This window comes from Salvelinus fontinalis, chromosome 8, assembly GCF_029448725.1.
Source record: "Salvelinus fontinalis isolate EN_2023a chromosome 8, ASM2944872v1, whole genome shotgun sequence".
In the NCBI taxonomy this organism is placed as follows: domain Eukaryota; kingdom Metazoa; phylum Chordata; class Actinopteri; order Salmoniformes; family Salmonidae; genus Salvelinus; species Salvelinus fontinalis.
The window spans coordinates 10,814,750-10,841,544 of NC_074672.1; the positions used below are offsets into that span (position 1 = coordinate 10,814,750).

Below are 26,795 nucleotides of genomic sequence, written 5' to 3' on the forward strand. Positions count from 1 at the left end.
CTACAGACAGTCTATGCGAGTGCTTTGAAATGGCGTTGCTCCATCACAAATGTCTGTATTTCTGAGTTGTTTATAGTAACAGTGCTCATGTGCTCTTTTAATCTTTTCAAACCCTGCAATATACATTTTGTGACTTAACCTACACACCTGGATATCATTTGTAGGGGAAAAAGACAATGCAGTAAGGGCTGTTTTTGAATACTTTGCGCTGCATAATAAGGCCTCATCGATCCTCAGCCTTTCGTAAGGATTTCAACCGATTTCGAATGCTTGGCCGGTGGCCTCTCTGCAGCAATCGGACAGTTTAAATCCCGGTAAGAAATTATTTCGGACCGATTTTCTGAACGTACAACAAACTTATAGGTAATTCAATACTATTTTCACGATAAACTAATTTAAAATGCAATATATTTAGCTAAATATAGACTTATCCGCTGTTTAGCTAACGTTACCAGCTAACTTAAGTTGCTAAGCTTAGCCAATGGTGGCTAGCATGTTGCGCTGACAACTAAGTTACTGTAGCGAATAAACTGGCTATGTGTGGTCTTGAATTGCAACTAACGAAAAGATAGCGTTGAACTAATACACATTATTACCAGCTTGCTATGAATCGGTAACGTTCAATTACCTGCGCTTTTCGTTTGTTAGCTAGTTACGTTAGCATAGTCTAGGTACTTGCGAAAAGCCATTGTTAGCCAGGCTGCAGTGTTTACAAATCTAGCTACTATAGTTAGCTAGCTAAGCTGCTAACTGGCTAATGTTACTTTCCCTCCCCTAGTACTAGCTAATTAGCCAGTTATTTGTCTGAATTCCAATTCATATGCGAGAGCTGTCAGACATTTTGCAAGGCCTACCCCTCCCCATACATTTATTAGCCAGTTTAGAAGTGTTATTGTTAGCTAGCTAACTTTTGTATTGCCTAATCGTGGGCTAGTTTACTATTCAGACCCACTGCTAGCGAGCCAAGTATAGCAATTTACAGTGAGAACATTCGGTCAGTAAAACGACTTAGAGGAACTTATCTTTCTTATCCTCAAATTAACACCCACATCCCTGCAGACCTTTTGACATATATGTTTGTGCTCTCTTCTTTCCCATTTCAACAGGTGCCTAATCATGGCGAATACAATGCACCATGTGTGACAGAAAGCAGTGGGCTAGGCACCTATTCCAAGTGAAGTGACACACCACAGTTAACCTGTTACTGGCACTGCCCTGTGCTGCTTCAGTACAAACGACATTTGAACCATATATTTTTTTTCAGAGCTCAATGCAACCGTAAACTAATTCTAATTGCAAACTAGAGTCGTGCTGCCATATTCACAGAGTAGATTTAAGCCTAACTGTCAGTCAGTTTACACTCCCAGTATGGCGTCTGTTCCAGTGTACTGCCTGTGTCGCCTGCCCTACGATGTCACACGCTTTATGATCGAGTGTGACATATGTCAAGACTGGTTCCATGGAAGGTAAGTTATATTTCAGTTTCATTGAGCGTTACTACACTGAACAAAAATATAAACACAGCATGTTAAGTGTTGGTCCAATGTTTCATGAGTTGCAGTAAAATATCCCAGAAATGTACCATATGCACAAAAGGCTTATTTCTCAAAAATGTTGTGCACAAATTTGTTTACATCACTGTTAGTGAGCATTTCTCCTTCAAGGTAGTCCATCCACCTAACAGGTGTGGCATATCAAGAAGCTGATTAAACAGCATGATCATTACACAGATCATTACACAGTCATTACACATCATTACACCTAGTGCTGGGGACAATAAAAGTTGTCACACAACGCTACAGATGTCTCAAATTATGAGGGAGCGTGCAATTGGCATGCAGACTGCAAGAATGTCCACCAGAGCTTTTGGCAGAGTATTGAATGTTCATTTATCTACCATAAGCCACCTTAAACGTTGTTTTAGAGAATTTGGCAGTATGTCCAACTGGCCTCACAACCGCAGAACACGTATGGCGTTGTGTGGGCAAGCAGTTTGCTGATGTCAACGTTGTGAACAGAGTGCCCCATGGTGGCGGTTGGGTTATGGTATGGGCAGGCTACAGACACAATTGCATTTTATCGATGGCAATTTGAATGCACAAAAGTACCATTACGAGATCCAGAGGTCCATTTTTTTTTTAAGGTATCTGTGACCAACAGATGCAAATCAGTATTCCCAGTCATGGGAAATTTATATTAGGGCCTAATAAATGTTTCAATTGCCTGATTTCCTCATATGAACTGTAACCCAGTAAAATCAAAGAAATTGGTGCATGTTGTGTTTATATTTTTGTTCAGTATAGTTGCTGACTGTATACAGTAGGCTATAAGTACATGTTTGTTTGTTTGTCTAGTTGTGTTGGAGTGGAGGAAGACAAAGCAGCAGAGATTGACTTGTACCACTGTCCCAACTGTCAGGTCACCCATGGGCCCTCTGTCAGTAAGTCCCTCTCAGTCTCTTTGAATTTGCTTCCCAGGCTGTATTTTTATATTTCACCCATATTTCAGACCTGTTTGAATCTGTAGCATCAGGTGTGCTAGTTCTGAATACATTCTGAATGGCTAGGGGTACTCTAGGACGGGATTAGGAAACCTGGCTCTATAGAAATACACATGCCAATACACATAACAATTCCTCACTTCTGTCAGTTTTGTTACCCGGTCTGCCTTTAGTAATACTACTAGTAGTAATGTAGGCCTAGTAGTAATAGTATAGTAGTAGTGTGGTTGTAATAACACAAGTAGTAGTAGCGTGGTTGTAATGCAAGTCTGTTGTTGTCCCCTGTATGTTCCGCAGTGAGGAAGCGGCGTGGAGGTGCCAAGCAGGCTGATGCTGGAGGAAGAGAAACTTCTGGTCGACCAGTAAAGACAGGCAGCCCACAGTTTGTCAGGGAGCTACGAAGCCGAACCTTTCCAAGGTAAACCTCCCGTATTACATTATATCTATACGTGTTCATTCTCTTCCAGACTGTCTTTTATCTAGCATGAACATTCACCTAAAATGACCGCCTCGCAGAGAAAGAACCCAGCCGACACCTACAATGTAAAGGATTTCATGCGTAGCGTTTTGCTTGCGTCCATACAGTATAGCGTCTCAAAACTATCTGAGTGGTCAAAAATATGGCTTTTGAATCTGCATTTTTTTATTGTCAGATAATGTATAATTTCGAGTGGTACTTTAATCATTTTCTCTAACTTTACAGTTCTGACCTGGTTCTCACCATAGAAGTTGAATTTTGCATCATAATACTATATCTGCCATATTGAGTGTACTGTGAAATTGCAGCAGTCTAAGACGCTTTTCCCATTCCAGTTATTCTATTTCTCTGTGTCCCTCACTATTTTCCAATCTCTATGTGCAGTGCTGATGAGGTATTGTTAAAGCCGTCGGGGGCCCAGCTGACAGTGGAGTTCCTGGAGGAGCGCTCGTTCAGTGTTCCTGTCATGGTCCTCAGGAGGGACGGCCTGGGCATGAACCTGCCCCCGGGGAACTTCGGAGTCAACGACGTAGAGCACTACATCGGTAAACGTCTCCGTCTTTAGCGACAATTTTGGTTTCACGTGCAGTTATTTTAATATTTGCTTGTTTTCCCCACATCATTAACGAGAACACTGATTTATATGTTGTCTTCTATGGTACCTTTACCTACCTTAGTTGAATGCACTGACTCTAAGTAAGTCTCCCTGGATAAGGGCATCTGCTCAATTCAATGATTAAAATGTCAATGTAAACCTGCAACTCTACATACAGTACAAGGCTCTGTCATACCTGCTCTTTAACTACTCACGTCTCAACTTGACATGCCATTACCATAAGAGATGTAACCTAGTGTAGGTTACCAGAGTAAACTACGGTCTTATCTCACACAACAAGACCTCTGTGAAGTTGATGTTGTATATGATCACGGTGCAGGAATAAAGCACTCTGTGTGGGGAGCAGCAAGACATGTTTTGTTTGTTGATTGCGTGTTGTCTATAGGTCCGGACAGGGAGATTGATGTGATTGACGTGTCTCGCCAAGCTGACCTGAAGATGCGCCTAGGAGACTTTGTGGAGTACTACAACAGCCCCAACAGAGACCGAGTCCTCAACGTCATCAGCTTAGAGTTCTCTGAGACCAGGTACACCACACTGCTTGTTCTTGTGTCAATGCAGTCCACTCATTGGTTGGTATTGCTCTCTAGGGGTCTTCCTTGTCACCAGTACATCATTTGGTTGAACAAAAGTCAAATGTCCATTTTCTGTCACAGGCTGTCAAATTTGGTGGAGACTCCGAAGATAGTGAGGAAGCTGTCGTGGGTGGAGAACCTGTGGCCTGAGGAGTCCGTGTTTGAGCGGCCCAACGTCCAGAAATACTGCCTCATGGGGGTCAAGGACAGCTACACAGACTTCCACATCGACTTCGGAGGTACCTCTGTCTGGTACCATGTACTACGGGTAAGAAGAGGGCAGTTATTGGGACATTTTTGGGCCAAATTGTGTAAAGGGACTGTTTGAACTAGGCATTCTTCCTGCTGTGCTGACATGCATAATTGGAGTGTTATATACTAGGAGACTTAAGAGAGATATAATATTTTAATCTCTCTTAAGAGATGATGTCCATGCCTGACTTTACCTTGTTCGTCATTGTAATGCTATGTCTGTCTGACGGATGACAATTCTCTCCTTTTAACTCTTCCACTTTCACGTTGATGTGGAAACGGAAAGGCTGATTAGTGAGCGCTGTGACTTAGATAAATGTCTACGTGTGTCTCTCAGGGTGAGAAGATCTTCTACCTGATCTCCCCCACGCCAGCCAACCTTGCCTTGTTTGAGCGCTGGAGCTCCTCGTCCAATCAGAACGAGATGTTCTTCGGGGACCAGGTGGACATGTGCTACAAGTGCTCTGTCAAACAGGGGAACACGCTCTTCATCCCAACAGGTATTCACCCTCTTCATTTACCCAGGTATTCAACAAAGTGTGGTCAGATGTTATGGTTTGTCTTCTGAAACAGGGACTAGTGCTGTGACAGGCCTGTTATTGCTTCTGGTGATGTGTTTTACATACAGTGCATTCCTGGTGGAGCTTGTCAGAACTCCGTATGTATTATGTGCCAGTTCATATACGGCACTAATCAAAAGTTTGGACACGCCTACTCATTAGTTTTTCGTAATTTTTACATTGTAGAATAATAGTGACGGCATCAAAACTATGAAATAACACATGGAATCATGTAGTAACCAAAATACTTTTAAACAAATCAAAATATATTTGAGATTCTTCAAAGTAGCCACCCTTTGCCTTTGACAGCTTTGCACACTCTTGGCATTCTCTCAACCAGCTTCAAGATGAATGCTTTTCCAACTGTCTTGAAGTAGTTCCCACATATCCTGCACTTGTTGGCTGCTTCTCCTTCACTCTGCGGTCCAACTCATCCCCAACCATCTCAATTGGGTTGAGGTCGGGTGATTGTGGAGGCCAGGTCATCTGATGCAGCACTCCATCACTCTCCTTCTTGGTCAAATAGCTCTTACACAGCCTGGATGTGTGCTGGGTCATTGTCCTGTTGAAAAACAAATGATTGTCGCACTAAGCGCAAACCAGATGGGATGGCGTATCGCTGCAGAATGCTTTGGTAGCCATGCTGTTTAAGTGTTCCTTGAATTCTATATAAATCACTGACGGTGTCACCAGCAATGCAACATCACACCTCCATGCTTCACGGTGGGAACCACACGTGCGGAGATCATCCGTTCACCTACTCTGCATCTCAGAAAGACACGGCGGTTGAAATCAAAAATGTCAAATGTGGACTCATTCAGACCAAAGGCCAGATTTCCACCGGTGAAAGTCCATTGCTCGTGTTTCTTGGCCCAAACAAGTCTCTTCTTCTTATTGGTGTCCTTAAGTAGTGGTTTCTTTGCAGCAATTCAATCATGAAGGCCTGATTCACGCAGTCTTCTCTGAACAGTTACTGTTGAGAGGTGTCTTTTTCTTGAAATCTGTGAAGCATTTATTTGGGCTGCAGTTTGAGGCTGGTAACTCTAATGAACTTCTCCTCTGCAGCTAAGGTAACTCTGGGTCTTCCTTTCCTGTGGTGGTCCTCATGAGAGCCAGTTTCATCATAGCAGTTGAAGAAAGTTGAAAAGTTCTTGACATTTTCTGCATTGACTGACCTTCATGTCTTAAAGTAATGATGGACTGTCATTTCTCTTTGCTTATTTGAGCTGTTCTTGCCATAATATGGACTTGGTATTTTACTAAATAGGGCTATATTCTGTATACCAACCTTACCTTGTCACAACACAACTGATTGGCTCAAACACATTAAGAAGGAAAGAAATTCCACAAATTAACTTTTAAGAAGGCACACCTGTTAATTGAAATGCATTCTGGGTTAGTACCTCATGTAGCTGGTTGAGAGAATACAAAGTGTGTGCAAAGCTGTCATCAAGGCAAAGGGTGACTGCTTTGAAGAATCTCAAATATATAATATAGTTTTTGATTTGTTTATCAGTTTTTCTGGTTACTACATGATTCCATGTGTTATTTCATAGTTTTGATGTCTAAACTATTATTCTACAATGTAGAAAATAGTCAAAATAAAGAAAAACCCTTGAATTAGTAGGTGTGTCCAAACTTTTGACTGGTAGCGTACAGCTGAAGTCGGAAGTTTACATACACTTAGATTGTTGGCGTCATTAAAACTCGTTTTCAACCACTCCACAAATGTCTTGTTAAACAAACTATAGTTTTGGCAAGTCGGTTAGGACATCTACTTTGCATGGCACAAGTAATTTTTCCAACAACTGTTTACAGACAGATTATTTCACTTGTAATTCACTGTATCGCAATTCCAGTGGGTCAGAAGTTTACATACTCTAAGTTGACTGTGCCTTTTAAACAGCTTGGAAAACTCCAGAAAATTATGTCATGGCTTTAGAAGCTTCTGGTAGGCTAATTGACATCATTTGAGTCAATTGGAGGTGTACCTGTGCATGTATTTCAAGGCCTACCTTCAAACTCAGTGCCTCTTTGCTTGACATCATGGGAAAAGGAAAAGGAAAAGAAATTAGGCCAGACCTAAGAAAAAAAATTGTAGACCTCCACAAATCTGGTTAATCCTTGGGAGCAATTTCCAAACGCCTGAAGGTACCACGTTCATCTGTACAAACAATAGTACGCTGGTACAAACACCATGGTACCACGCAGCCGCCATACCGCTCAGGAAGGAGACGCGTTCTGTCTCCTAGAGATGAACGTACTTTGGTGCGAAAAGTGCAAATCAATCCCAGAACAACAGCAAAGGACCTTGTAAAGATGCTGGAGGAAACAGGTACAAAAGTATCTATGTCCACAGTAAAACGAGTCCTATATCGATAGAACCTGAAAGGAAGAAGCCACTGCTCCAAAACCGCCATAAAATAGCCAGACTACGGTTTGCAACTGCACATGGGGACAAAGATCATACTTTTTGGAGAAATGTCCTCTGGTCTGATGAAACAAAAATAGAACTGTTTGGCTGTAATAATCATTGTTATGTTTGGAGGGAAAAGGGGAGGCTTGCAAGCCAAAGAACACCATCCCAACCGTGAAGCACGGGAGTGGCAGAATCATGTTGTGGGGATGCTTTGCTGCAGGAAGAACTGATGCACTTCACAAAATAGATGGCATCATGAGAAAGGAAAATTATGTGGATATGTTGAAGCAACATCTCAAGACATCAGTCAGGAAGTTAAAGCTTGGTCGCAAATGGGTCTTCCAAATGACCCCAATCATACTTCCAAAGTTGTGGCAAAATGGCTTAAGGACAACAAAGTCAAAGTATTGGAGTGGCCATCAGAAAGCCCTGACCTCAATCCTATAGAACATTTGTGGGCAGAACTGAAAAAGCATGTGCGAGCAAGGAGGCCTACAAACCTGACTCAATTACACCAGCTCTGTCCGGAGGAATGGGCCAAAATTCACCCAACTTATTGTGGGAAGCTTGTGGAAGGCTTCCTGAAACATTTGACCCAAGTTAAACAATGTAAAGGCAATGCTACCAAATACTAATTAAGTGTATGTAAACTTCTGACCCACTGGATGACAGAAATGAAAGCTGAAATAAATAATTCCCTCTACTATTATTCTGACATTTCACATTCTTAAAATAAAGTGGTGATCCTAACTGACCTAAGACAGGGAATTTTTACTAGGATTAAATGTCAGGAATTGTGATACACCTTAGCCAAATACATTTAAACTTAGTTTATGTAAACTTCCGACTTCAACTGTATGATTGTATTTTACCTGTATATGCCTGAGGGTTTTCAATGTACCTGTGTGTGTCTCTCTCAGGATGGATCCATGCTGTACTGACTCCTGTGGACTGCGTGGCTTTCGGAGGGAATTTCCTACACAGTCTCAACATTGACATGCAGCTCCGGTAAGTCCCTTCACTCCTGCCTCCTACTAAAACGTGAGTCGTATCACTTGCAGTACTCAGTTTATCTGAACTGATCATAGCACTCTTTCTCTACCATTCATAACTACAATGCCATTTTGAAAATGGCTCACTCAATACATTTCCATTACCATTGTACTATACATTCCAATTACCAAATGTGAATAACCATTCACCCTGTGTTCTGTCTTCTTTCCTCATCAGAGCGTATGAAATAGAGAAGAGGTTGAGTACAGCCGACCTGTTCAGTTTCCCAAACTTTGAGACTGTGTGCTGGTATGTTGGCAAGCACCTGCTTGACACATTCAGAGGTGAGGTGCTTCATCATAAACATGTTTTTTTCCCTCTGCTCTCTAATGAACTGCATTTCTTTGGGCAATGTTTGTCAAGAACCTTGATAACTTCTATGTTGGTCTACGTTGCAGGTCTGAGAGAGAACCGCAGACACCCTGCTACCTACCTGGTCCACGGAGCCAAAGCCCTCAACAACGCTTTCCGCACCTGGACACGCAAAGAGGTAGCTCTTTACTGTAGGCCCCCTTATCTATGCATTCATCAAGCATTTATAGCAGCCACTGAAGACGTTATAACATCCTTCATAGTCAGTCGTAAACATTATGAACAATGGCACAAGATATCAGGAAGCTAGTTGTAGTGGGCGCTATAGTCCTTTATGTCTTATGGTGACGTTATGTTTTTGTCCTTCCACAAGTCGCTGACTGACCACGAGGTGGAGATTCCAGAGACCATTAAGACTCAGCAGCTGGTCAAGGACCTGGCCAAGGAGATACGACTGGTGGAGGTAAGCTGGCCTGGGGAGGTGAAGACACTGACAAATATTTCATTTTTTTTATTGATTATATTTAGTTAACTTTTATCTAACTAGGCAAGTCAGTTAAGAACAAATTCTTATTTACAATGACGCCTACCCCGGCCAAACTTGGACAACGCTGGGCCAATTGTGCGCCGCCCTATGGAACTCCCAATCATGGCCGGATGTGATTCAGCCTGGATTCAAACCAGGGACTGTAGTGACGCCTCTCGCACTGAGATGCAGTGATTTAGACCGCTGCACCACTCAGGAGCCCAAAAGAGTACACTGAGGCAAACTGAGCCAAGCTACTGGACTGGCCTAGTTGTTCATCTACCATAATATCTGAGTCTGTACAGTTCAGGTCACCACTATAGTGAGTCCCTATCAGGCATATGAGTGTGTATGAATTAATTTCAGTCTGGCTTACTGAAAGTACTCTGTCCTCTCTGCCACTCCAGGACATCTTCCAGCAAGGCCGTCCTGCGGCTCCTTTCACCTCTACACAGGGCTTCCCCTCGCCCCTCCCCAAAGCCTCCCCTCTAGCCGTCTCCCAGAGCCCTGGCCGCCCCCCGGGGAAGAAGAGAGGCCCCAAACCCAAGGATGTGTCCCCCAGCCCCAAAAAGAAGGGCCAAAAGGGCTTAATGAAAGAGGCAGGAGAGCTGGACCTCCTGGAGATTCACACCAAACACACACTGAAGAAATGCCAATCTGGTAACAAGAAAAACAAGAACAAGGTACGTCTGTTCAATTGGCCTTGTCCCTGTCAAATACATTTTAATAAATTAAATAGTCATTTTAACTAAAACGAAAATCCCTCTGGGACAAATAAAGTTGAAAGTTCTAGTTTTATTCAGCTCTCAACCTGAGTACAGTGTTTGTTTGCATGGATTTGTGATGCTTGTGATTTCTCTCCATCTCCAGTTTGAGCTACCCTTGGAGGAGTTCCAGGGGAAAATGAGCAAGAGCAAACTGAAGCTGGTGCTGACCAACGGCAAAATACAGGGGTAAGACTGGCATGTTAGGCGACCTCTTTATCTCTTATCACTTTCTGTTTGCATTTCACATTGTGTCATCGACACGTTCATATAAGTTTCTGTCTTTCTGACCACAGGAAGAAGGGTGGTCGTTCAGGTGGCAGTAACCGTGCACCTCACTTCCAGCACCATGCTATGGGAGGGTCTGCCCTGTCAGACTTTGAGTCAGAGGACGAGCTACAGATTGACGAGACACCTCCTCCACGACGCAAGGCTGGGGGATCCAGCAAGAAGAAACTAATTGGTAAGTTTACATGATATAGTACAAATGGAAATATACTTCGATAGCACTTCTTTCGTGATAGCATTACTAAGCAATAAAAAAACGTTTTCTGAACTTGTTGGGGCATTTGGTTCAGCCTTCTGAGCCTTGAGGCTAAATTGATATGAAAGCAATAAAAACACTTTTTAGGCATCCTTTGGGATAGAGTGACGTAATCTACCAGTCAGTTTTATCATTGGTGTCTGGGGCAGGTTTGGTCCGTTGGTGGAGCAAGGAACAAACTATAAACCTGTGTATGTATGCCTGGATCGTTTTCCATCAGAGCACATGTTGTAACAACCTTTTGCTAAAGAAAACGTACAAATGTAGCATTTCTATTAGTTCCTCCCCATTTCACACAGTTTCAAATGGTATTCTTCCATTTTGTGCCTACTGAACTAGACCCTGTTTCCGTCAGGTCTTCCTAGGAAGCTGCCGAGGGCTAAGCCATGCTCTGACCCACATCGCATCAGAGAACCAGGAGAGGTGGACTTTGACATTGAGGAGGACTACACCACAGATGAGGAGGAGACCATGACTGTCCATGGCGTGAAGGGTGGAGCCGGGGGAATCCTGGACCTGCTGAAAGCCAGCAAACAAGTGGCAGGGCTGGACTCTGCACTCAGGTACGGCCTGACTGACACTTCTGGACATTTCAGAAACCTCAATCATATTGTTTCATTCTCAAAACCAGCCCTCTGCAACTTGTGTTCAGATATTCTGAGCAGTCAGACTACCACGTATTGTCTTATCTATTTGAACTCAAGTCAATCATTAGAAAAATGTATTTGCGTTCTGCCTTGGCATCAGATTGCCAATGGAAAAATGTATCCAAAATGGGAGCCAAGTTGGGAGGATGAATGTTTCACTCACTGCCTTCATGAACAGAACAGGTTAACTTGCGTAATATACATTTTTGCAACATATGTCCTCTACCTTTTAGTGCTGTTTGTGTGGTGATCACTCATCTCTTGTCCTCCCTCTCCACCCTCCAGTGAGGAAGCCCCAGCCTCTCCCAGCACGCGAGATGCCATCCAGGGCATGCTCTCCATGGCCAACCCTCCATCTTCTTCCTCCTCCTCCTCTTCCTCCTCTTCCTCCCCTCGGTCTGTCTCCGGAGGGCTTTCTGAGGGCCTGGGCATGGTCAAAGAGAAAGGAGGGCGGGCCGTGTGGGTGACAGGAGCCAATAAGAGCAGAGGGGGAGGAGCCTCCAAAGAGAAGACAACATTCCAACGCCCTGGGAAGCGGCCTGTCAAGCGGCCGGCCCGTCACCTTAGCGACGAGGACAGTCCAGACGAGCAGGAAACTCTGGGCACCTGTTTTAAAGACGCCGAGTATGGTGAGTCAGAGGAAGAATCTCAATTGAGATTGATTGCACTACTTCTGACCAGGTGAGTCATAGGAGGACGGAGCACAAGAACATGCTACTGCTCAGAGACTACTCCCCTCGCCCTGGCTGCATTAGTTTTGGAATGGTCTGAAATTTGCACCCTCTGCTTAACTGGTTCCCCCGGTCAAGCTAAAACTAATGCACAAACATTGGGTTTAGGTCACCTGGGAACTATAAGTCATGGTCTAATTAAGGCACTATGATGGATACTAAACTAAATGATCCAATGATGTCACCGTCGTTATCCTGCCTGCCTGCTCAACCCTCCTAACCAACCCCTGTGTGTGTTTCAGTCTATCCCTCCCTAGAGTCTGATGAGGAGGACCATGCCAACAAGGCCAAGATGAAGAGGAAGAAAAACTGGGACGACACTCCTTGGAGCCCCAAAGGTACTCACTACTCAACCCATTTTCAATGGGTTGTCAACTTAAAGTCACTGAGTGTTAGACAGTGGACATGTTTCATGACCAAACAGACAGCGAAGGACATTTGTTGATACTTAATTGAACATGTAGTAACCATCTGTAGGCGGACTCTCCAAATAAAGTGTTACATATCGTTGATTAATTCTGCTAACATATTTTCTTGTTCCCTCAGCCCGGGTAACCCCCACCCTGCCAAAACAGGAGCGCCCAGTGAGGGAGGGGGCCAGAGTGGCGTCTGTAGAGACTGGCCTTGCTGCAGCTGCTGCCAAACTGGCACAACAGGTGAGATGAGAGGAGGGGGAATACTTTTGGTCATGTAGTGTATGTGGACACCTGCTCGTCCAACATCTCATTCCAAAACGATGGCCATTAATATGGAGTTGCCCCCCCCCCCCTTTGCTACTATAACAGCCTCCACTCTTCTGGGAAGGCTTTCCACTAGATGCTGAAACTTTGCTGCGGGGACTTGCTTTCATTCAGCCACGAGCATTAGTGAGGTCGGGCACTGATGTTGGGAGATGAGGCCTGCCTCGCAGTCGGCGTTCCAATTCATCCCAATGGTGTGCGATGGGGTTGAGGTCAGGGCTCTGTGCAGGCCAGTCAAGTTCTTCCACACCGATCTCGACAAACCATCACTCCAGAGAACACGTTTCCACCACTCCAGCCGACACTTGGCATTGCACATGGTGATCTTAGGCTTGTGTGCGGCTGCTCGGCCATGGAAACCCATTTCATCAAGCTCTGACAAACATTTATTGTGCTAACGTTGCTTCCAGAGGCAGTTTGGAACTCGGTAGTGAGTGTTGCAACCGAGGACAGACCATTTTTTTTACGCTCTTCAGCACTCGGCAGTCCCGTTCTGTGAGCTTGTGTGGCCTACCACTTCGCGGCTGAGCAGTTGTTGCTCCTAGACATTTCCACTTCACAGTAACAGCACTTACAGGTGACCTTCGGCAGCTCTAGCAGGGCAGAAATTTGACAAATTTACTTGTTTGAAAGGGGGTATCCTATGACGGTGCCACATTGAAAGTCACTGAGCTCTTCAGTACGGGCCATTCTACTGCCAATGTTTGTCTATGGAGATTGCATGGCGGTGTGCTCGATTTTATACACCTATCAACAACGGGTGTGGCTGAAATAGCCAAATCCACAAATTTGAAGCAGTGTCCACATACTTTTGTATATAGTGTATGTTAGGGGGCAGTTTGGGACAAGTTCATGTTCTGAGAGAGGTAGGGCAGGTAGCGGTAGTGCCCTTTACTAAATCTTACACATATTGAAATACATTTTGAAGGCTCCTGAGTGGCGCAGCAGTCTAAGGCGCTACATCTCGAGGCGTCACTAATGACCCTGGTTCGATTCCAGGCTGTATCACAACCGGCCATGATTGGGAGTTCCCATAGGGCGATGCACAATTGGCCCGGTGTACGCCGTCATTGTAAATAAGAATTTGTTCTTAACTGACTTGCCTAGTTAAATAAAATAAAGATGAGACAATCACCAAAAACTGACAAATGAGAGCCAAATGTTGAGATGCTACCCTCTGAGGAGCTAGGGAATATGATTGAATTTCAACTGCTGTCTAATATTTCTATTGTTTATTCATCCAGGAGATCCAGAAACCCACCAAGAGGAAGTACACCAAAAAGCCCCGCCCCGTTGCTCCACCACAGCCACCTCCTCAGGCTGAGCTGTCCCCTCCCTCCCCCCCTCTAGCCCCGGAGCCTCCCACCCCTGACTTAAGCCCTGAGCAGAGGGTGGAGTGCTACTCTGCCAGCCTACTGGACCATGAGTACACGGTGGGCCCTGGGGGCCCCAGAGGGAGTGCGGCTATGGCTCCTGGGGTGTTCCTCACCTCCAGACGACCCTCCCTCTCCCCCCAGAACAGCAGCACTTACTCCCCCTCTGCAGCCTCCCCCGCTGGGCTAGCTAGCCCCGGCAGCGCTGGAGCTGGTGGAGGTAAGTACATAAGTGCTTGGGGTAATTGTCTTGCTGGAAGATCCACTTTTGACCAAGTTGCTGCCTCCTGGCAGAGGCAACAAGGTTTTGGGCAAAATGTCCTGGTACTGGTAAAAGTTTGATGCCGTTGACCTTATTTTCTGTATACGCATCCTTCTTTCAACGTCAAACCAACCACTGGTGTGCGTGGCCAAAGAGCTCAAGCCATTTCAGCCTAAAACCTGGTTGCCTCTTCCAGGAGGCTGAAACTTGGCCATAAGTGGATCTTCCAGCAAGACAATTACCCTAAGAACACATCAAAATCCACAACGAAATGGTTAATTGACCACAAATTCAACATTTTGCAATGGCCATCTGTTTCTGGACTTGAACCCAATTGAAAACCTGTGGTTTGAATTGAAGAGGGAAGTCCATAAGCACCGACAAAGGATATCAAGGATCTGGAAAGATGTTGTATAGATAAATGGTCTAAGATCCCTCCCTGTTGGGGCGGCAATTGGGGCGGCAGGTAGCCTAGTGGTTAGAGCATTGGACTAGTAACCGAAAGGTTGCAAGATCGAATCCCCGAGCTGACAAGGTAAAAATCTGTCGTTCTGCCCCTGAACAAGGCAGTTAACCTACTGTTCCTAGGCCGTCATTGAAAATAAGATTTTTTTTCTTAACTGACTTGCCTAGTTAAATAAAATATGTTCTCCAATCTCATAAAATATTTTAGAAAAAGGCTCAGTACCGTTATCCTCGCAAAGGGAATGGTGCTGAAGTATTGTAAATAAGGGTGCCAATAATTTGGACCTCTATCTTTTGAGAGAAAACATATTACTTGTTAAAATCTCTTTCTCTGAGCAAGTACATAAGTATAATAATATACACTGAACAAAAAAAACAACACGTAAAGGCATTTTTCATACACACAAAAATATAATTTTCCTCATTTTGTGCAGACATTTGTTTACATCCCTGTTAGATTATCTTGGCAAAGGAGAAATGTTCACTATCTACTAGACAGGTGTGGCATATCAAGAAGCATGATCATTACACAGATGCACCTTGTGCTGTGGACAATAAAGGGCACTCTAAAATGTGCAGTTTTGAGACAGATGTCTCAAGTTTTGAGAGCGCGTGCAATTGGCATGCTGACTGCAGGAATGTCCACTAGAGCTGTTTCCAGAGAATTTAATGTTCATTTCTCTACCATAAGCCGCCTCCAACGTCATTTTTGAGAATTTGGCAGTACGTCCAACCAGTCTCACAGCCGCAGACCACATGTAACCACGCCAGCCCAGGACCTCCACATCTGGCTTCTTCACGTCGTCTGAGGCCGTCTGAGGCCAGCCACCCGGAGAGCTGATGAAACTGCGGGTTTGCAGAACCAAAGAATTTATGCACTGTCAGAAACTGTCTCAGGGAAGCTAGGCTGCGTGCTCGTCGTCCTCACCAGGGTCTTGACCTGACTGCAGTGCGGCGTTGTAACTGACTAGTGGGCAAATTTTCACCTTCGATGGCCACTGACACGCTGAAGAAGTGTGCTCTTCACAGATTATTCCCGATTTCAACTGTACTGGGCAGTTGGCAGACAGCGTGTATGGCATCGTGTGGGCGAGCGGTTTGCTGATGTCAACGTTATGAACAGAGGGCTCTGTCAATGATTGGTAGAACAGAGATACCGTGACGAGATCCTGAGGCCCATTGTCATGCCATTCATCCACTGCCATCACCTCATGTTTCAGCATGATAATGCACAGTCCCATTTTGCAAGGATCTGAACACAATTCCTGAAAGCTGAAAATGTCCCAGTTATTCCATGCCTTGCATACTCACCATACATGTCACCCATTGAGCATGTTTGGGATGCTCTGGATCGATGTACGACAGCATGTTCCAATTCCCGCCAATATCCAGCAACTTCGCACAGCGATTTGAAGAGCAGTGGTACTACATTCCACATGCCACAATCAAAAGCCTGATCAACTCTGTGCGAAGGAGATGTGTCGCGCTGCATGAGGCAAATGGTGGTCACACCAGATACTGACTGGTTTTCTGATCTACGCCCCTACTTTTTTAAAGATCTCTGTGACCAACAGATGCATATCTATATTCCCAATCAGGTGAAATCCATGGATTAGAGCCTAATGAATTTATTACAATTGACAGATTTCCTTATATGAACTGTAACTGAGTAAAATCTTTGAAATTGTTGATTGTTGCGTTTATTTTTGTTCAGTGTAATCTTCCCTTTTTTCCATACACAATATAGTTCAGACATCATGAAAATAAATTAACAATTTTTTGGGGTGTCTAACTCACAGCTGACTGAATGACGACAATGCAGCGCAGCAGCACACAGAAATAGAATAGGCTTGCATCATCTAACCCTGGCAATTTGACTGGTTAACTAATTCGTACACTCACAATGGCTGCCTGGTATTGTGATGCAATAATTTCCATGGTAATGTGAATGTTCATTCAAATTATGTTTAACTGATGTGCCTCATGCAATGGAATGTGTTTTTTGTAATGTCAGTTGAGTTGAATCAGCAAATTACAGCATATATTTTAGCACATATTTTACTTATGGGTACACTCGCAGTGGATGTGGTAAAGAGGTCAATCAAACTCAGCCAAAACAATGGAATTGCCATGGAAACGCATGGGGGGAAAGGGCCTTGGGGTAATGATCCCAACTCTCCTCATTGCCCCCCAGCAAAATTAGTCTACTTTTGGGCTATTGTTAGTGTGTTTCACATTATTTCGAAGTATAATGCTTATATGGTTGTCAACCCCAACACATGTTCATGTCATTGTTACCGATCAACTACATTCGTTAAAAATGATTTTGACCACCATCAACCATTTCTGTATGCTAGCTATGCTAACCATCTTATACAAATGTTAGTTAGCATTTAGTAGTCACTTTTACATGTTATATAGCAAATATATCCAAATTGGACTGAAGTAAGCACATTGTGGGCCTGTTACAGTACATAAAACATTAAGGTTTTGGCAAATATCCACTATGTTAGATCAGATTTGTTGAATGTTCTCCAATCTGGTAAATTGAACTTCTGCGTTCCAATGACTCCTTTACCAGGTCTATGGCTGCCAGTCCACCCATTATGCCATCATAGAATGAGGACGTCCATTCTATTAATTATATTTCTGTGGCGGCACATGCAGTCAGTTGCGGAAGAGAGGAGAAAATGTGCGCCCCCCGCCCAAACAGTTATTACGGTGACAGCGGTCATTTGGTTGACCAATTACCATCATCCAAAATTCCATGATCGTCACTGCCCTATATTTTTGCTCATCTTAATAAAGAATAAAGGGTGCCAATAATTTTGGTCATGACTAGAAACACACTGGTAACTTCACAGCACATAGACATGAGTTCAGGGGTTTAAGATCTTTCTCTGTCACTGTGACGAATTTCTTTCATATCGATTCATTTTTTTCATTATTTGAATAATAAATGTTTTTATCCAATTGAAAAGGACTGTAATTGGTAAAACTTGCAGTTTACATGTACAAATTATCCTCTTTCCCTAAAAGCATGATGGTCATTACTTTTTTTTTTTTTGGCCCCGCCGAAAATCAATCAGAGATCGACTTAAGTTTGAGTCATGGGATTTTTTGTTGTTGCTGTAACCCCTGTGAGTTGTGTTCATTAGGGAACACATTAGGGAACACAACAGAAAACATTTCAGAGCGGAAAATGAAAATTACCTGTCCAGATAATCCCTCCCTGTTTCAGTCTGTTTTCCTCCATTTGGTGTCTAATGAACAGGATTCACAAATGTGACAAACTGTTTTCTTACCCATTGCCTTATTCCTTCTTTCTACCTCCATCTCAGGGAAACGTCCAAAGAAAGGACTTGCAACAGCAAAACAGAGACTAGGAAAGATTCTGAAAATACACCGCAATGGGAAGCTTCTCCTGTGAGAGGTGCTTCGGGGGATATGGACGGATGGAGGACAGATGGATGTAAATTAAAGAGGACCTGAAAGACATGACTGCTTTAAGAGAGACTGTTTATATTTTTTAATCTATAATTCAATTTTTTTTCATTTGGTATCTTCACCTGCACCTGTCATCCACTCATGTTCTCACTCTATACCCCTTTCCAGTCCTCTTAATAATTCAGAATAGATTGAATTTATATTTTGTAGCACTGAAGTAGTCAGCATTCTGCTTTCACATTTGGTATTATTCATACTTTGATATATATACACACACACTACCGTTCAACATTTTCCCTGTTTTTTAAAGAAAAACACATTTTTTTTGTCCATTAAAATAACATCAAATTGATCAGAAAGACAGTGTAGATATTGTTAATGTTGTAAATTACTATTGTAGCTGGAAACGGCTAATTTGAAAAAAAATTGAATATCTACATAGGCATACAGAGGCCCATTATCAGCAACCATCACTGCTGTGTTCCAATGGCACATTGTGTTAGCTAATCCAAGTTTAAAGGGCTAATTGATCATTAGAAAACCCTTTTGCAATTATGTTAGCACAGCTGAAAAATTTTCTAATTTAAAGAAGCATTAAAACTGGCCTTTAGACTAGTTGACATCAGAAGCATCAGCATTTGTGGGTTCGATTACAGGCTCAAAATGGCCAGAAACAAAGAACTTTCTTCTGAAACTCAGTCTATTCTTGTTCTGAGAAATGAAGGCTATTCCATGTGAGAAATTGCCAAGAAACTTTAGATCTCGTACAACGCTGTGTACTACTCCCTTCACAGAACAGTGCAAACTGGCCCTAACCAGAATAGAAAGAGGAGTGGGAGGCCCCGGTGCACAACTGAGCAAGAGGACAAGTACATTAGTGTCTAGTTTGAGAAACTGACGCCTCACAAGTCCTCAACTGGCAGCTTCATTAAATAGTACCCGCAAAACACCAGTCTCAACGCCAACAGTGAAGAGGTGACTCTGGGATGCTGGCCTTCTAGGCAGAGTTGTAAAGAAAAAGCCATATATATCTCAGACTGGCCAATAAAAAGAAAAGATTAAGATTGGCAAAAGAACAGACACTGGACAGGAACTTTGCCTAGAAGGCCAGCATCCCGGAGTTTCCACACTAGTCTTTCTTGAGACTAGTGTTGGCGTTGAGACTAATGTTTTGCGGGTACTATACTGAAGCTGGCAGTTGAGGACTTGTGAGGCATCTGTTTCTTAAACTAGACACTAATGTACTTGTCCTCTTGCTCAGTTGTGCACCGGGGCCTCCCACTCCTCCTTCTATTCTGGTTAGAGCCAGTCTGCGCTGTTCTGTGAAGGGAGTAGTACATAGCGTTGTAAGAGATCTTCAGTTTCTTGGCAATTTCACGCATGGAATAGCCTTCATTTCTCAGAACAAGAATAGACTGACGAGTTTCAGAAGAAAGTTATTTGTTCCTGGCCATTTTGAGCCTGTAATCGAACCCACAAATGCTGATGCTCCAGATACTCAACTAGTCTAAAGAAGGCTAGTTTTCTTGCTTCTTTAATCAGAACAACAGTTTTCAGCTGTGCTAACTAACATAATTGCAAAAGGGTTTTCTAATGATCAATTTGCCTTTTAAAATTATAAACTTGGATTAGCTGATAATGGGCCTCTGTAGATATTCCATTAAAAATCAGCCGTTTCCAGCTACAATAGTCATTTACAACATTAACCATGTCTACACTGTATTTTGGATAAATTTGAAGTTATTTTAATGGGGGGAAAAATGTGCTTTTCTTTCAAAAACAAGGACATTTCTAAGTGACCCCAAACTTTTGAACGGTAGTGTATATATTGAGGAGCATGTAAGCATTTAGTTGGTCATGCACCGCTCAGATCAATTGAACATGTATGGATCAATTTAATTGCTATATGATCTATCTAATCATTTAACCCATTAAACTTACATGCAAGAAGCATGTATTCATCAAATGGACAATGAAAAATGTCTGAAATTTGTAGTTGATGATTTATAGTAAAACAATTCTTTGATTTTATTATGAAACTCATGATATTACCCGTTCTTCACATGACATGGGTCTCTATGTGGGTGTGCTTGAAGTCAAAAGAGGTGAAGGTTTTAAATGGGTAAATAAAATATACATTTCTTTCCAGACAATTCAGCCAAATGGGATTTTTAGAAATTATTTAATCCGTTTGAGATTAACTCATGTTGTTTTGGATGACTTACTTTTAGATAGCTTTTTAAATGTATTATGTGCTAGTAGGCTTGCCTCCCATCCACCCCTTTACAGTTGTGTTCACATCTATGTTCTCACCTCACTTTCGACTCTAGTTTACTTTTTTATTTCCACAAACTTAGGTTATTACTTCTATTCACCACCCAGGTGTTTACTTTTCCCTTGTAGATAGCAACCAAACCTTTTAGAAAGGGATCTCTTCACCAGAATTTATGTAGATATTTTAAAAGAAATGCTATTGGTGTGCTAATGACCCCAAGAAAGATTTAACTTGTGTTTTTTATTGTATTCATTTACCTTAGCCTGGGTACCAGTCTGTGTGCCATCATGTCACTCCTTGTCGTGGCAGGTCACATACTGGTACCCAAGCTACATTTAACTCACTTCTGGATGAAGGTCTGTGTTTTTAGATGTGTATATTTTGGAATTTATATAGCCACCCAGTCAAAACAGTACTGTCATGATATGAAGAATCTGGTTCCTAATCATTTTCAAATCCACCATGGTTTGTATTCAAGTCTTTAGTAGTATAGACTTGAGACAGCAGTTGTAGGTTGTATCCCAAATGGCGCCCTATTCTGTAGTGCACTACTTTTGAACATAGCCCAATGCGTTCTGGTTAAAAGTAGCATACTATTTTGGAAATGTGGTGCTGTTTGGGACGCAGATGTAGAATGACGTGTTTTATTTAAGGAATGTGCTACATATATAGACACAGTTGTAGTGTGCTGTAAGGAAGTCGGGAAGCGAGAGATTTGATAATGATTCTGATATGTACATCGTTGTAATTTTGTTTTTATATAGTTCAAAGGATAAGTCTTTTTGTTGTTATTGCTTAACATACCTTGTATAAAATACATGTAATTTTGAAAAATGTTTGAAATATTCAAAGTTTTATTTGTATGCAGTAATAATTATGTAATTTTTAGTTGGTCATGTATTGTTATAATGGAATAATGAAGTTCCTGATTTATCATTTAGTATTAATAATATTTCGTCTTGTGTCAGTGTATATGTTAGACGTAAAAAGCATTGGCCTGGAGGAGATAGAATATACTTTTGTTATTCATTTTGTTGCAGGTTTTGTGTTTCTTCTCTCGTTCGATATCAAGGTTGATTCTGTGGGTGAGGCGCGCCCTAATTGGAGTCATCTTTGTTGGTCAGGGTGTGTGGCACCTGTTGCCTCGTTAATTAGTCGTTAGTTTCACCTGTGCTGGCACAGGTAATATTTAAGAGCTGCAGAGCCAATGCTCTAGTTGGTAGGAGAGATGTTTAAGTGTTTGATCGACGTTTGTCGTCCTCTTTTTAAGTTAAGCCTTTTATCTTGTGTTCTCCCCTTTGGTTTGCGCCGCCTACTTTTAACTCTGTATTATAAGGTGGTCTGGGTTTTTATTTAGCCTTTTCTGGGGTGAATTTATTGTGTACTCACGGTGGGTGTCTTTCAGAACCCTGTTTCTTGTTGCTAGTTAACTTTCAATTGACACCCCCCATGAGTGTCTGAGAACCTCTCCTAAAACCCCACCTGTTTCGCTTTGATGCTTTTCCGTCTGGGTAATTTAATAGTTCCCTTTTTGTGAGCGACGACATGAGTTTGTTTTAGTGGGAACGTAACAAAAGGGTGGGCTCGTCCGGGATCTTGTCCCAGGTTTTTTGTAGTCGCTGAAATCATTCCAAAGCAGTGGAAAGTTGCATGAACACTCACAGGGTAAAACATATTTGACTGAATTGGGAACATTTGTGGGGAACCCAACTTGGGAGATACTGGATAAATGTACAAAGGCGAATCTGCTCATTGCAAAACATTGACATCAAAGTGGCACCTGCCGATTCTAAAGCAGTAGTCAGAATTAATCGATACTGCTTTGGTGGAGGAGAAAATCCTCCTGGAGAGCAAACATGGTGAAAAGGGTCCTACAGGTGGTAGTGTACACCAAGTAGATGTGAAACTGCGAGAGGTAGAACGATAGGCAAAATTGGAGCAACTGCAATTAGTTTGAGCAGGACATACAGTAAAAAAAATATGGAGTAAGAAGAACCTGCAGCCAGACAAGAACAGGAATGTGAGCATGCCATTCGAGTTAAAGAAGTTGAGTTAGCAGCACGCCAAAGAGGGATAGATCTTGGAAGTACTCTGAATCAAGTCGGGCCATCCTGCACCCTAAACAGAGTTTGAGCTCGTTCGGAAGTGCCGGCTTCCGAAGCGCCGGATGTATATTTTACTCAGTTTAAGAGGATTGCAACGTCCCTAAAATGGCCGTGAAATTCAGATTATGAATTTGTTAAAGCTGCTATCCTTCGCGTTTAAGAGTTGTTCCCAGAGGCATACAGACAACAGTAACGTAAATTATGAAAGACAGAATTACAAATAGCAATCCAGAGAAGTTACCTCCTACTACGAGGTTTTGCTTTTTCCCCAGACAAGGATCAGCAGAAAACTGCTGCTTCATATCAACCCGTTTGCCATTACTGCCGAGTGAAAGGACATATCTGTGTCCTAAATTGAAACATAAATATAAAAGAGAAAAATACGTTTCTTCTTGTGGGAGCAGTCCTTCCAGTTATCAGAAAAGAACCCTGGGGTTCTCAGCGTGTGGTATTATAATTGCTATGTCCAAGAATATTGCAGAGAGCAAGTGTAGTGTTGGAGGATAACAGCAATCCCACCAAGTTCGATCTATGAGAGATTTGTTTGGTCCTGATTTCGGTGAACCTCTTGCGTTGACCGCTCCTTTGAAAACCCCAAATGTGAGTGAGTTTGTAGGACTGCTGAAATAAGAGGGTCCCAACAGTTGACACTTCAAAGTCTAGGAAGCAGCTGATTGCTGAACAGAGAAAAGATGCTTCCCTCATTATTTTTGCTGAGATACATCCAGAGGAGTTTGATGAAGTTTGTGTGGGTTACGTTGACAGGGATGGTGTTCTGCGGAGGAAGTGGCGTTCCCCACTTCTGGGCAAGACGAGTGTATTTGTCGTTCTAGTTACGCTTCGACAAGAGAGCGTCTTGGGGTTAACAAGACGTATGACCATATCTTGGTTAACTTCTGGTCTGGAACAGAATATTGTGGTTTACTGTAAATCCTGTCACGTTTGCCAGGTGATGGGTAAACCGAACAGTGCCAGTTCACCTTGGTTTATTGGTTCTTTGCCCAAAACAAAGAGTGGTAACCAATTTCTCTTAACCAGGTGTGCTGAAGAAAATCCCAAGGAAAGTTACTACGGACATTGCAGGAGTTTCCCTTTGAAATCAGACATGTCCATGGTAAGGACAACTTGTTTTCTGATTTGTCTTAAAGGTGCGCAGTTCGTTTTAGTTTTGTGTTCTGGTGCACGTTTAAAAATATAGTTTAATGAATGGCTGTTTTGTTAATGACATGATTGTTGCAGTGTTGAGAGGTAGTTAACTCTGTGTTTATATTGGAGAAAGTGATGCATTTAAATTGTGAAATTAGAGCTTTCTGTTGGTTGTGAGCAAACTTTTCCAACAAGTACATGGAATATACTTGTTGACTAAAGCGGGAAGGTGTTACAGGCTTCTTTTTTTTTTTAGGTTGGTTCTGTATGGGTGTGGCGCACGCTTATTGGAATCATCCTTGTTGGTCAGGATGTGTTGCACCTGTAAATCAGTTGTTAGTTTCATCTGTGCTGGCAGAGCCAACGCTCCAGTTGGCAGGAGAGATGTTAAAATTGCTAGACTGTCTTCCTCTTAAGTTTGTGAATTCAAAGCCTTTTATCTTTGGTTAACTCCATATTATAAAGTGGTGTGGGTTTTTATTTTGGTATCCTTTTTATAGGGCGAATTCAGTGGGCACTCATGGTGGGTGTCTTTTAGGACCCAGTTTCGTGTTGCTAGTCAACTTTCAGTGGACAGCCCATGAGTGTATTTGAAACCCCCTCTTAAAACCCCACTTGTTTCGCATTAGTTAGTGCTTGTGCGTGGCTCATTTGTTAGTTCCTTTTTGTGAGCGATGACGTCATGAGTGTTCTTAGGTGGAATGTAACAATTTCATGTGTGCTCAGCAGTTGTTCACCAGTACCAAAAAGGCCCCATACACACTCAGGTTGTACAACTGATGTACAAACGCATTTGATGATACAACTGATAATTTTGTGATACAACTGTTTGTCTTTACACAACCATTGTTTTATTTATTTCACCTTTATTTTGACAAGAATTTAATCCTGAGACCATGGTCTCTTTTCCAGGTGAGCCCTGTTTATCACAATACATATCAATATACACATTCTGTAGTAATAAGATCTTTTAACAGCTAGCCTTCTGAAATGCCCTAGAGGCAGCAATTCCTCCAATTTTAAAAGTGCATTGGAGATCATTCCACACTTAAGGTGCAAAAAAACAAAAAGCAGATCTAGCTAACTCAGTGGAGATCAAAGGGAGACCAGGTCTGGTATCTTGTACGTTAACAATAAAGTAAGGTACGGCCAAAGTTTATACAGGAGGGCTTTATAAAAAGAGTGCAATTCATCGATCTACAAGGCATTTAAGAGTGTCAGCCTACTTTCTGATACAGAATGCAGTGATGTGTACTCAACCCATTGCCCGTATTAAAGCGTAGTGCGCTATGATAAACTGTGTCCAATGGCTTCAATACAATCTAAAGCCTTCGATAGGTCATTAAACAGGGCAGCACAGTGCTTCCTCCTATCCATAGCCTTTACCACATCATTTAACGCCAAGGTTGCAGCAGAGTGTGGTGACTCCACATCGCTTCTGTAATAATAATTATTGTGCAGAAAAACATTCCACAACTTGTGTCAAATGTGTTCTACATCCGTTGTACAATTTGAGTATGTACGGGGCCAAATAGTGCAACTATTTAATTTAGTGGGCCAGTACTGTTACATTGTTCGTGTTATTACTATTTTCTCTTTGGTAGACCACTTACACCAGATCTGGGTTCAAATACTATTTAAAATAATTTAGCTGTGCTTGCCTGTTGCAATGGAACCAATAGAAAAAGTCTAAATAGTGCAAACCCTACCCACCAAACTTGGGACTCCAGGCAGGCTAAAGCAAATGCTCAAAGTATTTGAAAGATTACAAATAGTATTTGAACTCATCGGATTTACTACACCATTACAGCTTCATAACTGAACAGATTGTGAAATGCGCATCATTGTTGACACTATCGCAACACTGGGGTCGTGTTCCCCTGCTCAGACTTTGCATGCATCAGCCAATGGTTGCGTGCACGTCATCGACTGCCGTCAGGCACCAGTTTGCTGTAACATGTGGTTAGCTGATACAACACCTGGATAGGTATTTTATGTATGATCTGGCATGCATCAGCAGGAGTAACACAACCTGTATGTTCTCAAGATGGTTCTGACTGCTATTATCGTAATGATATAACAAGGAACATTTTGCATTGTATTGAAATCCTTAAGAGTCTATTGATGCACCTATGCGTCAATCTAAGTAACAACTTTTAAAAAATCCCAATTAAAATCCATCAGTTTAAGCTAGAGATATGTCAGCCTGCCGCATCTGCGGTGGAAGGTGGCCGAGCTACAGAGGTGTTTGTCAGACCATGAGACATCCTGAAAACGATTCTTCTCACAAAAATTTTAGTGTTACAAACTAATATGACCCCCACAGGTGTCACGGGATTCGTGTGAAGGCAACCCATACAAACGAATGGAAGTATGGAGGTAGTTGTGTGCCAACAAAAATAAGGGGTTAAATGTGTCCCAAAAAAACAAATGATCCATGTTTTCACCATCTTAAAACAATTACATATGTTAGCTTAGACCACATCCCCATCTATTTTGGATGTACAGTGCGTTCGGAAAGTATTCAGACCCCTTGACTTTTTCCACATTTTGTTACGTTACAGCCGTATTGTAGCCTTACATCAATCAACACGCAATACCCTATAATGACAATGCAAAAACTGTTTTTATAGAATTTTTTTCAAATGTATAAACAAAAATAAAGACATTTACATGAGTAATCAGACCCTTAACTCAGTACTTTGTTGAAGCACCTTTGGCAGCGATTACAGTCTCGAGTCTTCTTGGGGATGACGCTACAAGCTTCACACAGCTGTATTTGGGGAGTTTCTCCCATTTTTCTCTGCAGATCCCCTCAAGATCTGTTAGGATGGGGAGCATCGCTGCACAGCTATTTTCAGGTCTCCAGAGATGAACGATCGGGTTCAAGTCCGGGCTCTAGCTGGGCCATTACAGGATATTCAGAGGTTTGTCCCATTCCAGTGTTGTCTTGGCTGTGTGCTTAGGGTCGTTGTCTGGTTGGAAGGTGAACCCTGGTCCCAGTT

General features: G+C 42.5%; 1 protein-coding gene across 2 annotated transcripts; it reads left to right on the top strand.

The window, feature by feature from the left end:
- LOC129860530 (histone lysine demethylase PHF8-like) lies at positions 1–26,483 on the top strand. Of its 2 annotated transcripts, none has more exons than XM_055931003.1 (21): positions 1–314; positions 1,107–1,466; positions 2,355–2,440; positions 2,789–2,918; positions 3,363–3,523; positions 3,980–4,121; positions 4,251–4,437; positions 4,759–4,921; positions 8,321–8,408; positions 8,631–8,737; positions 8,852–8,943; positions 9,139–9,228; positions 9,699–9,974; positions 10,162–10,244; positions 10,352–10,518; positions 10,955–11,162; positions 11,532–11,875; positions 12,220–12,315; positions 12,524–12,633; positions 13,962–14,310; positions 18,159–26,483. In XM_055931003.1, the coding sequence occupies exons 2-21, from the start codon at positions 1,369–1,371 to the stop codon at positions 18,245–18,247; spliced, it is 3,066 nt and encodes a 1,021-aa protein (XP_055786978.1). In that variant the 5' UTR covers positions 1–314; positions 1,107–1,368; the 3' UTR covers positions 18,248–26,483. The 2 variants fall into 2 exon arrangements, with proteins under 2 accessions (XP_055786978.1, XP_055786979.1); XM_055931004.1 differs by having other exon boundaries at positions 2,798–2,918.
- Positions 26,484–26,795: the final 312 nt, after the last annotated feature.